At 34.9% G+C, this 17772-nt stretch overlaps 1 protein-coding gene across 1 annotated transcript in view; it reads right to left on the bottom strand.

Moving 5' to 3' along the window:
* Window positions 1-17772, bottom strand: part of TLL1 (tolloid like 1) — a 134910-nt gene that overhangs the window by 63495 nt on the left and 53643 nt on the right. Inside the window, exons 2-5 of the mRNA XM_065633325.1 lie at window positions 11454-11564; window positions 7274-7354; window positions 4879-5031; window positions 2802-2919 (exon numbers count right to left, since the gene is read on the bottom strand). Of these exons, the coding sequence (XP_065489397.1) occupies window positions 2802-2919; window positions 4879-5031; window positions 7274-7354; window positions 11454-11564 (463 nt within the window). The remainder of the gene's footprint in view (window positions 1-2801; window positions 2920-4878; window positions 5032-7273; window positions 7355-11453; window positions 11565-17772) is intronic.

Below are 17772 nucleotides of genomic sequence, written 5' to 3'. Positions count from 1 at the left end.
TAATAATAGTCTCCAAGCATGTTATAGATTCCTTCAAAAAAGAAAGAAGAATAATTTATTTTCTATATCCATGATGAGCAAGAAAAAAGTTAATGTACTTTAATTGCAGCAAGAAATATCTGGTTTAGCCATGACCAAAAATGCTGCCCCAACTTCCTACATTTCTTATATTAAGGATGCTGAAGCAATACATTTCCTAGCAGACTGTAAAGTATTTATTTTTTTCAGGATTTTAGAAACAGGTTAGACAAGCATATATCAGCAATGACTTAGATACAGCTGTTTCTGTCTTAAGAATACATTAGACATCTTTCTGAGATCTGTTGAAGACCTATGGGTCTATGATAATCAAAACTTATTTCTCATTCACTGCTGATACATAAACTCTCAACTTTAGAAAGGTTATATATTTCTGATAAACAGCTGCTATATTTCAAATATTGTTTTTTCATCACTGCCCGTCTGGGATGAGTTTCCCATGAAGTAATGCATTACGCTCCTTCAAAATATCCTTAATGTTTACAAAGGCTCAATAACACTCCACTTGCTAGTGTGCTAATGCTGTCATCTGAGACCTTCGTAGATATTGCCACCTGAATTTCCACATGTATGTATCCACTTTCTGTCTCATTAACCGTGTTACGTTTTGACTGTGTGCTCTTCGGGGCAGGGTTTATCATTTAGTTTTCAGTTTGAACAGTGCTAACTACAATAAAGTCTCCCTCATCTGTAAATGTTAGCTGCCACGGTACTGCAAATAATAATGACACAATGTGCTAGCAAACCAACGCAGCAGGGTGCTATGGGAAAGAACTGAGATTAATTTCAATGTGACTGACCATGTAGTAGAAAGGGTTTGCATATGGTTTGGTGTCACTTTTGCCTGGGCTCTTTCCACGGTAAATCCTGCATCAGCACTGTATGCCGATGGCTGGCACACAGTAGTTCCTATTCACCCAGAGAAGATGTGCTCTTCTTTATCTGGCTCTTCTTGAAATGGCATATGGACTCAGGACCCCCAAAAAAGTCATTCAACAGCCCCTTCTGTTTAGCTTGTTATTTTCATCACTGGTGGACTGTTCATAGCCACACTCTTCCTTGGTTTTATTTTAAACTTGTTAGAGCCTTTGTAAATTATTCGTAATTTGTAAAGTACCCACCAATAAAACAGCATTAACTGTAAAGGATAATGCTGACTTTGTAGGTAGGTACTGAGTGTATTCCAACCTTCTGGTTTGAATTGGTTATAATCCAGCCGTCACCCTAAGGTGATTTGATCTCATGAAGCACCAGCCCACCTAAGGAACTGGAGTGATTTTGGCTGGAGTGATTTTCTGTCATTTATCTTTCAGCACTTTGAAGTTGCAGAATTTACTTTTCACAAAACCAAACCTCTGTAGATATCCCCATACTTCTCTTTCTAAAGCATATGAGACCACTTCTATCTTTCACAGTCTTCTGTTTAAATTCACAATGCTTTTTACCTCTGTGAGTGCAAGGAACAATTAGGATTATTCTCTGCTTTGCATTTCTCTTCCAGCTGTATGTCAGAATCCCTGAATCCTATCTTACAGGCTGCATCAATAACTAAAACAACAACCATGCTGGGTCAGAACAAAAGTCCATTTCATTCGGCACCATTTCTAACGAGGGTCTACCACAGCAGACCTCTGGGAGCACAAGAACGTGACAGGCAAGTTCACAGGCACTCCCATAGAATAGGCTCCTCAATTGCAAGGATCTGTGGCTCAGAAACTTTCCAAAGCAAAGGTGATGCCTTTCTTAAAATAGCCTAAGTGTTGGTGTTTTTACATTGTTCTATGCCTTAAGAAGAATGTCAGGGGTAATTTAAATGGAAAAGTCTACCTGCAATTTTATGAGCTATAGTTAGGCACATTCAGGATCATTCCTACCATGCAAGGAGGTCCCAAAACTTCTTTTCACAACCCTATCCCATAAAAATTCAAAAGTAGCCCTGCAATGTGTTCATCGATCAAGAAGTCAGCAAGACAGAGCGCTGTTCACTGTGGAGCCCACAACTCAAACAGAAGGTGACTACCAGAAGTATAATATTTCCACAGGTAGAGAGTGCCCTTCTTGGAAAATGAACATAGTGCACTCAGGAAGTTCACTGACCACTATACGAAATTAAGAATTCTGAGTGGAATAAATAACAAACATAGCTGACTGAGGCATTCGGAGTAGAAATATCTGAAGATGGAACACTATGATTAGAGGAAAGCTTGCATAATGAGTAATAAAACCTGTTTTGTTCACTTTTACACATCAGTGACCTGGAAGAAGGAATTTACAAAATGGTCATGAATATGGTGGTTAAATGCATCTCGGCAAGGACAGTCTAACAACAGAAGGGTTAAACTTACAATTAACGACAATTAAACTGGAAAAGGAATATAGATAGATGACCATACATAATTCAGCAGTAAACATGTGGCACACAGAAAGCTAAGAATAAACAAAGGATAAGCCTGAAATACCTTTGGAACAATACATATAAATATTAAAAGCATGACAGAAAGCCAAATATAAAAGTCTCATAGCTACGTATATATAGCAACATCATTTTATCTAGAAATAAACAAAAGAAGCATAACATCAAAAAGTTACTATACATACTGCTTTCACTGAACTTAAAGCCAAGCAGAACACACATATCATTTAAAGGCAGTGACTGTCTATTCATTTTTCTGTGAAGTATATATTCACTTAGAACTACAAAGCTGGCAAACATGGCCAGACACTGAAAGCTCAAGTATCTGTTACCATACATACACACTTACCCACACGGTCTGTATGTAAATACAATATAACTTTCTTCATCACTTCGTTCAATAAATGTAACGCACGTGTACTTTTCCCAATGCCGCATTGCCTGTTTGAACATGGCGCGTTGGGTGCCTGGAAGAATAATTATATGAGGTGAAATAAGAGATTTTTCTAACTGTCTCTTCTTCCTGAAAATCAGATTTCAATATTAGGAATTATAGGCCTGGAGGAGTCACTAGATCATGAAGTACTGTGTCCCAGCAGTCCCATGTACTGCCCGATTCCAATTAAAACATACTCAGACTATCAGCTCGTCATAACATATCTGCCTGCAGGGGGACCAACTGTGCCTGACACGCTTTAGCAAACATAAAACCTGCAATAAAAAGCATAGCTATGTTACACCAGAGAAAGACAGCAGAAGAAATATAGTGTTGCTTATGTGCCTGCATTAACGTAATATTTACTAAGCAATTTCCCAGATGAAATTATCAAGTGGAAGAGGAATTATCAGGGGGAATCAGGGGGAAGAGGAATTTTGGATCCAAGCTATCTAGCCAGAAGGGGGGAAAAAAAAAAAAAAATCCTACAGCCTTCAAATCTGGAGACCAATTTAACCTAAGCCATGTAAACAGGCACACCACTCAAGGAATTTGAATGCTGTCTTGAATGGGAACCAGTCTCCACTTCTTTGCATCAAAATATTTCAGAAATCAAATGATCCACCAAAAGCAGAAAATTCTTGATTCGGTACAACACTAAGCATACGTACATATTTGTTTTAAAAACAAGAAACACGCTAAGAAACAGTCAAAACTGTACTCTAGATGCAGAAGCAGCCAGGCCAGCCTTCACCACAGAACAGCAAGCCAGCTACTACAGAGTACTTCAGATAATATAGCAATGTGATTTCATTGCCTGACAAAAGACAAGGGTTATTAACTTGGAGGCCACACCTGAGAATATTGCTGTATTGCTTCTGAGCTGGAAATCCACAAAGAACGGTACTGTTTGGCATGAATTTGCTATCAGAAATGCATCCACCTTGCAGACTTTTGCAAAGATGTTACAGGATAGGATAATTAAAAAAAATTTAAAAAGCAAATTCAAATCATGTCAGATCCTAAAAATTAAAGGTTACTTCATCCTGTCTTGCTCTTTTATTTTATCTCTAGCAATATTTTCCTAGGTTTAGAATTTATCTTTCATTAAAAAAAAGGTAAAATATTTAACATTATATGCTTTCATTTAGTTTTCTACCATATTTCAGAAGATGGTAATCCTAAAGCAAAGGTCACATTTGGTATAGTACTATGTAAATAGCCAACCTAAAAGTTTGACTGCAGTTAGCAGTTTGAAAGGCATGACTCTTGTTTCTCTATATACGTATGCATACAATGTGTGAGCATTTGCATATTTCTTTTGATTCCTTGTATTATTGTGCACAACAAATATTACTACATATATTTTCCCATCCATGTTGCTTTTCTCCCTCCCTGTTTTAAATTACCTCTTAAATCCACGCTAATGTTGATCCATTTACATTTTTCAGATAAAAAATGTTTTAAACCTTTTTTTACAGTTTTCTGCTATGAATTCTATATATTTTTAAGTCAGTCTTTCTTCTTGTCATATATAATGTCTGTGTGTACCCATCTGAAAACCAAACTGAGGAATTAAAAAACACATTTGAGTCAGTTCGTTGAGTGAAATCATTTTAGCAGAATACATCACACCAGTTAAATTAGTTATATTCTTGTGCTAAATAGCCTGCATTTCTTTAAAAAGACAGATTTCACAACCTTGTGCTACTTAGGCTCTTGAAACAACCATGCAACAAGAAATATCAGGCAAAGAAAGAGAGTCATCCCTTTCTAAAACATAGTTATACGTTTTTATTATGTAGCTTGCCTTTGGGAACAATTTTTTCAAGTATGACTAATATTTTCAGAACAGATGTACTTCAGCCTGATGCAACAGAAACTCTTCTACTGAATTCCATAGTATGACTTTACCTTTTTTTTTTTTAAAAAAAAAAAAGCAATTAAAAAAATTCTTATTTCTTCTCCCCATTCAAAGCAGAAAGCTTACCAGTGAAATTTCCACCTATTACATATGGAATGACACCCCCTGGCCATATTCTTTCTGTTCGTGATGTAGCAGCTCTGGGAAATCGGTTTTTCTCATTTTTCCCTGAGAATTTTACAGTAGTTCTTCCTTTAGATGTATTATTTTGCTCAAAGCCTGTAATGATAATTAAAACACTGAATGAGAACACACACACAAAAAAGAGAACAATTATTTTCCAGCAGGTCAAAGTCAGATTATTTCTTTATGCCCTTTAAAAGTAGGACATTGCTGTTATGCAACAGTTTATCATTACTTAGTTTTCTGAGAAATGTTTGAAATGAACAGTCTTAATTTTTTTAATATATCTACAGTAACAATTTGCACATATATTTGTCAACTTGAAGGCACATTACATAATTTCATCTAAATTTTCTCATTTAATAATAATAATTTTAAAAATCACACTCCCTGTGTATTTTTCTTTAATAAATTAGGATTTTTCCAGTAAAGAAGGGAAGACTTCGGACAGACCCAAAGTAATCAAGGCATTGTCTCTTTCATTTCTATTGCAAAATCTAGAAAAAAGCAAGTGCGTGACCATCCTTAAAACACTGGACAGAAAGAATTCCTTAAAGTATTAGATTGGCTGTTATTTTCGGAATTACAAGGAAAAAGCAGATAAATTATTTGCAAAGTTGTATACACATGGAAAAAGTTAGAGGGGATCATTTCTCCCTCCAATCTCTATTACCCGTAGCAATCACCAGTAGATACATTTTCAGATGAAAACGTGAGTTTCATTTTCGTAGTAACCCTACAGCTCCTCAGGATGCAAATGTCCATTTTTAATAAACAAGCTTTTGGAACCCTATGGATAAGTATTACTCATGGCTGGAATTTCTCTAGAAGACAAATGTCTACTATTTTCAGATATATTATTACCACCATTCATCCCATTATAGGCAAGTCTTTCCCAAATCAGCTGAAACTTACTGTGACAACAGAAGAGGATACGGATAGTTAGACAAGGACTTGCACACCATACCAGGTGCTTCTTCCGAAGCAATTTATAAGTTAGTAAGATTCCTCATTGAAGGGTACACCTTCCCTCTGTGAGCATCCCCTGTGATACCAGTTCCACCTAAGTGTTAATGGCTGTGTCAGAATCAGGGAGGATTCCGGGGCAGGATCATGTCTACAGAATCTCGGCAAAGCCCCAGGGCTGGGAGAGCAGCAGAAGCAAGAAAGGGAAGAAGCTACGGCACAAAGCAGGGAGAAAGCTCTCGATGCACAGGAAGAAAAGCCAAGTCTGCCTTTGTAAAAACTAACAGGCATGATGGAGAAAGTATAAGTAAAAACTTATATCAGGCACGATGGAGAAAATTTCAGGGTTAAAAAAAACCACTCAGGTAAAGCAAATAACTTATCCTTGTAAGTAAATAAATGAGAATTACACAAAAGTCTAAAATGCAGGTAGAAACCTCAGAAAAAAACTATTGTTATGCGTAAAATGCAGTCATTACTGAATGACATCACATGTTGATAAAGATGTTTTACCATTCAAAATTATTTTTATCAACTTACTTTTGAACTAGAAGTATGAAATTTATGCCAAATTGTATGCAAAAGATGACAAACATTTATGCAAAAATTCTAATTCTCTTACAAAGGATCAAGACGGTATACCAGAGCACATTTGCAAAGGCAGTTACTGTGCTCTGGTTAATCTCACAAGATATGCATTGATGCCTTCAGACATAATGTGGTGTGATTACAATGAGTTTCACATATTTTCCTTGTTGAGGTGGAGGTTTCATGATTTTAAAGTGACATCTTGTATCAAATACGGTGAGTAAGCTCCACCACTATTAATGGGGATTCCACTTACATAGCCTGCTGAATTCAATTATGTTCATACTGACGGAAGAATGATTAGTAAAAAAATGTGGGTTTTCAGTGTAACACACCATAAACACTTCAAACATAGTATGAATCATAAGAGTGCCCCAACCGGATCCAGAAAAAGAACAAAACCAAACAAAATAAACAAACAAAAAAACCCCAAATGCACACCATAAAATTAGCAGCTATGTAGCATAGCCTACCTGTACTGAAAAGACATTGTATTGACATCAGTTGATAACTGTGAACACAGCCATATGAAAAAGCTAAGGAATTTTTAATATGAGATTCAAAACTACATATTTTAGCTTCCAGATTTGATGCTGGAAATAGACCTCTAAGAAAATGCAACAAAGAGCAAATACTTCATTGCTATTCTTGTACTATTTATTTTACAGTTTGCTTATGCCAGTAGTAATACAGAAAGGCTTTAAAGTGTTAAAGTACTATCATCATTAATGTTCATGATACATTATCACATTAGGCAACCTGCTAATGTAAACAGTGAAAATACCAGAGCCAAATCTTCTTATCCTGTCTATAAGCTGATAGAGGGCACCTCGTTTTTTCGACATTCCATGCTCTCCAAAGCCACCTTTAAAAAGGAGAAAAAAAAAAAAAAGCAATTAAGGAATTTTACAAAAGTTAAAAACATAGAATCTTATACCTACAGCAACTATATAACTATATAACCTAAATATCCTGTGAAAACTGCAATGCATCTTAAAGGAAATTTAACATTCTTTGATGACTCATATACAAATCCTTCAAGTATTCTTGACAATCAAATAAAAACACATTTTAGCTGAAAACATTTCTAATATGCATTCCAGAATGTAAGCCAACATGTCTTTGTTATTCAGACAAGTCAGGACAATTACATCATCTAATTATTATTCGGAACTTTTTTCCTTCCTGGTGACCTCGACATCCTCAGAGCCATATTGAGTGACAGCTAAAAGCCTTACTTTCACAGAAATTTCCTGTGAAAGAAAATACCCAAAGTTTCATCAGGAGAAAGAAAACAAACAAACAAACACAAAAAAAACCCAAACAAACACACACACACACCCCCCCCAACACAAAACCAACACTCACCTGACCCACTTGATACAAACTTAATTTGGCTGATTTTATCATAAAAGATTTGGTTTTCTTTGTCAGCATGCAAATAGATGCCAATGCACTCCAAACGCTTTGAAATATCATATACTGGTGCATATTGCAGTAAGACCTCACAAGCATATATACGTGTTTCATTTCAGCAACCAATGAGCAAGAAAAACTATGTTATTAAGTAGTTGATTTTAACATTTACCATGCCATTTACAAAAATGCAACACATTTCTAGGTTTACTGCACACATTTGGTGCATTTGCCACATACTCTCTTCATGTATAATCCTTCTGTGGCTGCAAGTGCCTTTGCAAACACCAGTACACCAGAAGAAAGAATATTTATAATACTGCACTAGTCAAAAAAATGATTCAGAATTGTTCAGAAAGTTTTGTGATTTTCAGAAGTTTGTAGTAGGCTGTATTTTAAAATTCAATACTGTTATGGGACAAGAGAGTTTTCAAACTACTTTTACAGCAGCAAAAGTAAAAAGATAGAAATAAAAGGACCATCAAAACCTCCAACTGCCACTAAAAAGACCTTTCCCAACTTCCTATAAAAATTTTCAATACATATGTGGAAAACATATTTATTAAAGAGCACTTAAAATCATATTACAGATAAGAAAATTCCATATAAGGCAAGTGAGTATGTGTGAATACTCAGTGAATAACAATGTGCCTAATTATTTGGATTACACTGTCACATAGTTGCTGGCTCCCTTGAGAAAAATTTTCCAAATTTTTTAAAACATTTTAGATAGATGAGGTAATAGTTCAACACATTCCTTTCCATCAAGTTACATGGTAACTATAATATACACTAGAGAATATAACAATTCCATTCCCTGTATTGATCATCATTAATGCAATTGCCTCTTATGTTAACATTCATCTTATAAAAAAAGGCATATAGCTGAAGATTCTAAAAAAAATATTATAAAATCCTTAAAAGCATCAACTGTCACAGACATAACAGAAAAAATACCATTATTTACATAAAGAAACTATTTCGCTATCATTATTTCTAGAAAAATATTAAATTATAATTTCTCTGTCAACACAGCACGCATCTTCCACTTAGTGAAAAACTGAAGTAGTGTGTCACATAACAAATCTGTCTTACATTAACAATATACAGTTTTGCCAGACCACAGTCTAAGAAAGTTTAAAAAAAAAAAAAAAAAAAAAAAATCGTATTTGCTACATGTTCTCACACTTCAGGCAGGAGAAGGAGGCTACTTGTGGCAGTTGGGATTCATAATAATATGTATATAACATCTTTACCAGCTTTAACTGTTGTTGCCATTTACAATAATTATGCATATTGCTTGGACAAAATGACAAATAAAATGACAGAGCCATACTCTGAGATGCTCACAGATTAAGTATCTGACCCTGCAAATCCAGGCAGATAATCCTCATCAAAAGGAGTAGTCAACATAATGTGAATCAGAGCCTCTGAGCCTCAGGATTTTTAATTATTAGTTGCAAAGAAAAATGCTACTCCGCAACTCCATCTTGGTGATTTACACCCAATTATCTAACCATTTTACCTGACGTCACCTTTACTTTGTGAAGGTCAACAAAAGAAAGTGCTCAGAAATCGACCTTGTAATTAATTGTCATTGTGTCTGTAACCAAGGTGAAATATTAGTTTTCTATTTTACAGATGTTTAAAATTCTTTTTCTAGTTGCTACTTAACATCAACTAGTTATTTGTTGGCAATTTACCCATTTGTAAATTAGAGCACACCAGGTTGTGCAGTTTGCAAAAACAGGCTAAACTTCTAGTTTCTGCATCAAAATGCTGTAAATTTAGAAAAATAATTACATATGTAAAGCGTAAAATTGAGTTCTACAACTCTGTTTTCAGAAAAAATGAGAATGTTAAGGATTCACTGAGAACCATTACAGTTAACTTCAGCAGAGTTTGTTCTCCAAAGTTTAGTCCCACTGACAATTGCAGCCGCATAGATTTGTCTTGTGCAATAAATGCAGAAAAATCTGACCCAAATGCATTGGTAATCCTTAATAGGATGACTCAATATCCTAAACGGGACACTGTCCACAGGAAAAGATAATGCACGAATCTCAAGATAGGTAAGGAAAGAAAATTAAGTAGAATATTAAATATTATTAAAATTAGCTTAGAAATGTATATTCCTTCTGTGGCAATTGACAAAAAAACCATCTGTGCAGTTAAAAAGAAAACAATAGAAAAGCAAGAAGAAAAAGGAAAGTCAGCAGGCCAAGGAAATCACTTGACTGCATCCACTTTAAGTGGAAATGACCGACCTCGCTCTCTACATTTTCTCAGCACAAGTAGTGCCTGAAATACCTTCAAAGCCAATTAAAGCAATTTGTTTGGGAGAAAAGGGGGCAGGGAAACTGCTGAGTCTATTAACATTTTAAAATCCAGTCTTGATCTAGAAATGACCAAAGGTGTTCCTGCCTTGAAAAAACAAGTGGCTTTAAGAGGAAACAAAATAAATTTTTAAGTTTCCATAAAAATAGTCTAATCATGACACCTAACTAGGAAAACTAAAAATATTTTAAATATGTCAATACTGGAAGGTTAAATAGAAAATTGATTCTTTGGTCTGAAAAATTCCTTTCTGATCATTCCTCAAAGCGATCCTTATTTCCATATATCAGGAATCATCAAGGTAATAGTAGCTAGGTTCAAGAACATAAAGAACATGCTTAACAGAAAATAAATTTAAATTATGCATTTATACATTTCCTAATAACATTTTTCCCATACTCTTCCTAAGTAACTTACCTTTTTTGGTACTACAGCCTGAAAGTTTACAAATTCTCATTATGAATTTACAAATCAGAACCTGAAAACATAGCTAGTTTTAGACATTAGATAGACATCCATTGAAGATATAAATTATGTTTTCTCTCACGCACACGTACATATATATTTACACATAAATAATCTCTCTTTATCTGTCTGTCTGAATATCCAACTGCCTGCGCTAATCAGATTGCAGCTTCTGGCACTCATGTACTGTATGTTAACAACAGTAAATAAACATGTATTAAAATGTCAGATAAATAGTTGCTTTTTAGACATGGCAAATTCTAGCAAGGATGACATGGTCTTGTGATGTTTCTATATCTGAGTACTGATGTGGAAAGAACTGAAAACAGAGCAAAAGGAGGGGTTATAACCCAAGACTCCTAGCCTCGCCTCCAGGATTCCACCAATGTTCTCCATAGGACATTTGGGGTCTGCTATCAGGAAATTTTAGCAACAAAAGAAAAGCTTTGTACAATTTCCTTTCCCACATGACCATCTGCAGAGTGGACTTACAGTTCCTACCAGTTTCTGCTCTTCTGTTCAGCAAGATATTTTTAATCAGAAACACCAGAAAAAAATTAAAATTTTAGGTTTTGTCTTTCTTTCTTTAAAGCAATTTTATACTCATTGTTTAATAACATTTTTAAAGTGTGAACTAAGATTACCCAAAACATTATACTGAATTTCTACATTTAAAACAGAGATCACCTTCTATGAAGAAGTAAATAACAGGAAAAATAAGTTAAAAAAACCTTGAAATATCATACCTGTGTTATGGCCAAGTCTTTCATTGGAGTGCTGCGTAAGGTCAATTGTCCTGTCAATTTGAAAGATTTTTAAGTCTTCATCATCTAAGGCAATATCTCCCCAAAAGACAGCTTTAAATAAAAAAGAGCTCAATTTAATTAAAGGATTTATTTAATTTAAGAATTTATTTAATTTAAGAATTTATTGAGACATTAAAACCAATCTGAAGACTGTAACGTCATGTTACAACCCTTGGGAAAATACATGACAAATATTTATTTATATCAAATGTATTTGCTTACTGATCTGTATTTTTATACAAAGAAACTACCTAGCAAAAGACAAATACTTTGTTTAAGTATTCCCTTAAACTCCTACAATCTTTTTAATTTCTTTGCACATTGCCTAAACACAATCATTTAAAAGTAATATCAGTCTACTAAGAAATTTTCAGCATCTGTGCTAGTTTCTCAAAGTAAATACAACAAAGCATAAAGGACACTGAAACAAGTTAGCATTTGAACTATGAACTCAAACATACAGTACTGAGAAAATACAACCTTTACATTTGCTCACATCTTCCTGAAAATGAGAATTTAAAGTAATTTCTATTATGTTCCACATTCCATATTACGTTTGCCTCAGAGAATTATATATGTTTATCTATTTTCTGTTAAACTGAGTGAAAAAAATATTTTTCATTTTCCTCTTGGTTAATTTGTATGCTTGCCATTTATAATCTCTATTATTAGGATTCTTTCAAATACTTTGCTTTTCAAAGCTTCAGCCTCTCTCTCTTCTTTTTAACCTTTCTTTGACCTCTTTGGCGGGTTTCTTCTTCTCCATTTTCCTGTTATCTTTCTGGCTTTCTTGGTTTTTTTCTGTTTGACTTTTGCATAGCTAGGTCATCTTCCCTAAGCTGCCATCACAATTCAATGAACCAAGACATAGGCCCACCTGCAAGAATTTGGGATCTATAACCTCAGTCTTTCATCTCTGCCTACTTTTGCTGAGATTTTATCCTGAGACCTCCCTGCCAACTCGAACTTATCGTTAAAGCTGAACTCAACAGGCCATATCCTCTGCTGCTGTGAATGAAGTCAACAGAGCATATATCAATTAACCTGAGCTGAAGTGGCTGTTTATTATCTTGATACCAATTCTTCCTTTCCCCTCTCTTCACTGCCTCCATCAATAGCTCTATTATTTGTCCCCTCAGACTCACAAAAACCCTGGGTTCAATCTTGGTGTCATCTTCAACTCTTTCCCTTCTTTCCCCCATCCAGGAAGACAGCACTAACTTTGCCTGGTTGTTCGTTATACAGTTCCACAGCAAATTGCTTTCCTTGCTTCCATACAACTAAAACGTTGTCCAAAGTCCAACTGTTACCAAATCATTCTCTCTGGTCTACTTGTTTTTCTCTGTCTGTTCTTTATATACTGTTGTAGAGACCATTCATCAGACAATATTCTCAGTAGTTTCATGTTGCTGCAAAAGTTACTGTTTTCTTACTTATTGATGCTCACATGTGTTACTATTGAATCGAATCCATATCAAAAAAACTCTTTACTTAAGCAAAAAGATCTGTATTTCTAAAGAACTCCCAGATACTACATTACTTCCTCCTATCTCCGTTATTTTTCTTGAATGCAAGGCAACTAGGAGAAAATGCATTAAATATGCCTCTGGTCTGCCACGTAAAACACCTTAAAAAAATAGATCACCTTCAAAGAGTTCAAAAATGAAAATGAAACTTTTCAGTTAAAAACATAACCAACATCTTACGTCTTCCTCAAATATGGATATTTCCACGTATATAATTTTACACAAAAAATATAATGTCTCTTAGAAAGCACAAGTATTTAAGACCATTTCTGAAACTGTTCAGTCACTTGCAACACATTTCTGAACACTCTTCTTTCAAGGGTCACTATTTCTTTATGTTCACATTGAGCACGCTGGGGACACCTTTCCTCTGGCTAGGTTGCTCTCACCAGTGATGGTTTTTACCACCAGGCCAAGAGGCAAAGCTAGTGGCAGCTCCGGATGTGTTTTGTTTGGTTGGTTGTTGGGTTTTTTTTTGTTTTGGTTTTGGCTTTGTTTTCTTTTTGTTTTGGTTTGGGTTTTGTTTGTTTAGTTTTGTTTTTCCTTTAAGCTTATAGGAAAAAAAAGTCTCCAAAAAAAATTGTCAGAGTTTTGAACAGTGAGGGAAAGAAAGTTAGTAGTCTCCATCTGACTAGAGTTAAATATCAATACTAGGATAAACAACTTCTAGAGATCTCTCTTGGATGTCATTCATAACAGGGGCCACTGTATAGGCACAATGACAGACTGCAAACTTTAATAAAAAGAACAAATAATGGTAAGAAGAAGAAACTGTTAACATTTTGGTCTATAAAGACATGATGTGCCCCAGCAGAAGTCACATGCATTGTCCACACCAGACTCAAGGAAATGCTAAAGCTTAAGAACAAGCCCATTTTTCTTTCCTGGTAATATTGAGAGTTAACAAAAGGAAGGTTCTGATTTGACAACAGATTATGCAAAAAACAACTCTTGGACAGAAATGCATTAGTAAAAATCCCTTTGTTTTCAGTGTGTACTGATATACAAATATGAAAACCCAAGGCAAATCAAACTTCAGAAAAATAATAAAGTAGAATAAAAAATGGTGGAAAATATCTTCCCTAGTCTTGATGATGCATCTTTATCAGTTTGCTGTGGTAACATTTACTTTGCCATGAAAACACAAATAGCAAAGTCTAAACCCTATGAATTCGTTTGACAGAAAAATTTGTGTGCACACCTATAAAATACACCTCAGTGTTCAGGCAAGGTATAGTAACTTTGTCTGTTGGGTTAGAAAGGAAAACAAAGCTATGCTATTTTAATTAATCATCTGGACTGCTAGATAGGTTTTTATTAGCAAGCAGGTGCAAGGTTAAGTTTAACAATAATATAACCATGGTAATATAACAGTAAGTGCTGACGCAAGTTTGAGGTAATCGTAAACAAGTAATCTGCATGACCAACAGGAGCTGGGTTCTCTAATGTATTAACTAAATATGAGTTAACACTGAAGAAATATATATGATTGCTTATTTTAAAGTATAATGGAAAGTTCACAGCTTTCTTCAGACCACTGGTTTTTTGACACAAGGCAATTCTGTTTTACAGAAAAAGAAAAACATGTAATAGACATACATGATGAAAGGCAGAAACCTTGATAGAACTCATTTGACTCCAGCAACAATTTAATAATTGCCACTTTTAGTTAAATAAACCTGTGGTTTTCTGAATTAATTTCAGTGAAACTAGGAAGATATATACCTAGCAGAAGAAACCACTGGTAACTGGATGCTGTTTAATTTCAATATAGTCAAAACAATCAGCAACGGAGACAAAAAGGAAAGAGATATCTGCTCTTTAAAAAAAAACATCTATTTTGCCAGTGAAAGGTCAGCACTGAATATAAATTCTGCCCTTCAAATCCTGAAGCACAATCCCACCTGAATTATCAAAAAAAAAAAAATCCAGGTGTCTCCCACAACTGTTAAAATTATCCTTTAATTTTCTGGAATGCCTGTGTAAGTGTAAAACTACTTTGTAACAAGAGAAGACCTTATTTTTATCTCCTGCCTTAAAATTTTTATGGCCTGAAACTATCTGAAGAAGTCACTCTGTATACTTCGTCATGTTACACATCAACCTTAAACTACAGAAAGCAAGCAGAGGATTGTTTGGGTATGCAAGGCATGATGTTAAAGACTTTGCTAAGAGCATGTTAGGATTAAGAGCTTTATTAGCTCCCTCTAAGGAACTTCTGACAGAATTGACCTCCACCTCCCTCATTTTTCACAGATATTTAATTCATAAGTATCATCTAGAAAATTAACAAGAATCTGATAACCAATTCAGTTAGTGTGGAAAAAAATAAAAGGATGGAAGAACTTTCAAAATTATCCAAACAGAACTTTAATGTACCTCCATTTATTTCAGGTTGCTTCATATTATCTCTTGTCCTACCCATCTATTCAGTGATCAGGAAAACTTGATGTTTACAGGCAGCTTTTTCATTTAATTTGAAAATGCAAGATCAACAATAAACTTAATAAAAATCTGTTGAAAATCTGAGACACTATTAATTACAGGAGGAAAGTATTTCAATTATCTTTTATTACAGATAGGTTCTTAACAAAAAAGAAAATGGATCTTTTTGTCCAATACTTGATAAAGGGGTACATACTCTGTTATGCCAAATATCATGCAACTTTGTTTTTATTGGGGGGAGTTATCTTTTATATGGCCACTACATTATGCATTTACACAAATTAAACCGAGACAATACATGCATCAATTTCTGAAAGATGGACACAAAGTGATTACGCAGTAGAAGTAAGTTTTTCTGTAAGAGTGGAGAAGGATTTACGTGGAGCTTTTAAAACAGAAAATACTCTTCACCAGCAGACTGAGTTCTGCTTCATACAACTCAAAACCCTCAGCCAATCATCATCTTCAAAAAGATCTTATTTTATTAAAAGACAAAACACGGCCATATAAAGCAGCGAACTGTGCTACATGTAAACAATCAGCTCACAAGCATGAAAATAAATGGGAAAATAAGTGGGTTCTAAAATATATCTGCCATCCACAGAAATACACCTTGATATTACCACACAAGTACTGTGATTAGAAAGGAAAAATAAGATGATCTATAAAATACAGACCATGCATGGGAACTACAGCTACATTCTACTACTTGTAACAGGAACTATTATTTTACCATAAATAATTAAGATTCACCCCCAAAACTCCCTCTGCTAATCTACTCTCCGCCAGCAAGGCCATTACCACATCAAATATCCAGTATTCCAAAGGAATAAAATATGCTGCTAGAGATAAGAAATATCTTTTTTAAAGAGATGAAAACTCTTAAGTATATGGATGTACACACATGATATTAATCAATTACCATACACAGGACAAAAAAGGCTTTTATTACTTTCTAGAAGATGCTTGGAAGTCCATGGAACAAGAGAGAAATCATGTGCTTAAATCCATGGGGCTGCACTATGTGGTAGGATGGCTCATTCTGGGATTTGAAATATCTATTAGCATGTGAGTCTGCAAAACACATACAGGAGTATATTCCTTATAATTGTAATAACAAAATTATCTACATCAAACTTCCTTCACCATTTTTTCTAGAATTATTAGTGCTTAAAACTCAAATCATAAACAGACATTTTTTAATAAAATATATTCCTGATGGTGTTCCCAATGATATTAGCACCAAAAAAACAGTTCTGCCTTGGGGTCAGCCCAGCAGAGCAGCTACCAAGGACAGCTCTGGGAGCCGGGCGCAGGCAGAGCCCACCACTGTCTGCAAATGGTTTTCATCACAGGATTTGTTCTGATTGACTGAGCAGGCTAGAAAAATGTTCAGCTTTCCCACATTGGGAAAGCTTGTGGAAAATAAGATAACAAAAATTCTTTCTTAGACTTTCTCAAACTGAGATGTAAACTGTGATTGGCGACACAGGTGTTCTCTTGTTCTGTGAGCAGATGATGAATTGTGACAGGGAAATTACTCCTGTACCAAAAAGATACCAACAAAAGGATTAAGGCAATATTAGAGGACATTTTAAAAGCAAAGCCTCAGATTTTAGTATGCTACTGGGAGTGAAAAGCACAAGAAGTTTATACTTCATCCCCTTCATAGATGCTGCCAAGAATAGACAATGAAAACATTAGAGTTAACTGCATGCAAAATTGAAATCTGAAGAGGTCCTTTAATATCCTTCAATGGGAGGTGGGACACCCAGCACTTTTTAAAGTCTGACCAGTAATTCAGGCAGCAAGAGGTGCCAAAAAGTGCAGTGACCCAGGTTCAGGGTAGATATTAATCTAAACCCACAGGTGCAGCAGTGCCAATTAGTATGCTCTTCTATAGCTGACTCATTGAGTACTTCCCTGTAAAAACACAGCTATGTGCATTATAGTCTATCTTGGTGAGTCATTTTGTTCCATACAATCCAAACGCTTACATAACTGCCTCTAACTCTGAATAGGAAAATTTAGAGCTAAATAAGTAAAAACAAATTCACCACATTACAGGGAAGACAACATACACTACTATAATTAACCTGATTTTGTATTCCCACTGCCTTCAAATCTCTTTAGCCTTTCCAAGATTTTCAGGTGCAACACATTTTTCTTAGAAATCATTACAATGAGAACAAGACAGTGCAAGTGAACAGCAGCCACAAGTATAAGACTGCATGCCATACTCTAAACTCTTTCTATCATTATTCATCGTGAGTGCTACCTTCAGTCAC

The sequence above is a fragment of the Caloenas nicobarica genome, chromosome 4 (assembly GCF_036013445.1).
Source record: "Caloenas nicobarica isolate bCalNic1 chromosome 4, bCalNic1.hap1, whole genome shotgun sequence".
In the NCBI taxonomy this organism is placed as follows: domain Eukaryota; kingdom Metazoa; phylum Chordata; class Aves; order Columbiformes; family Columbidae; genus Caloenas; species Caloenas nicobarica.
This window is presented reverse-complemented; position numbering and strand designations above follow the sequence as displayed.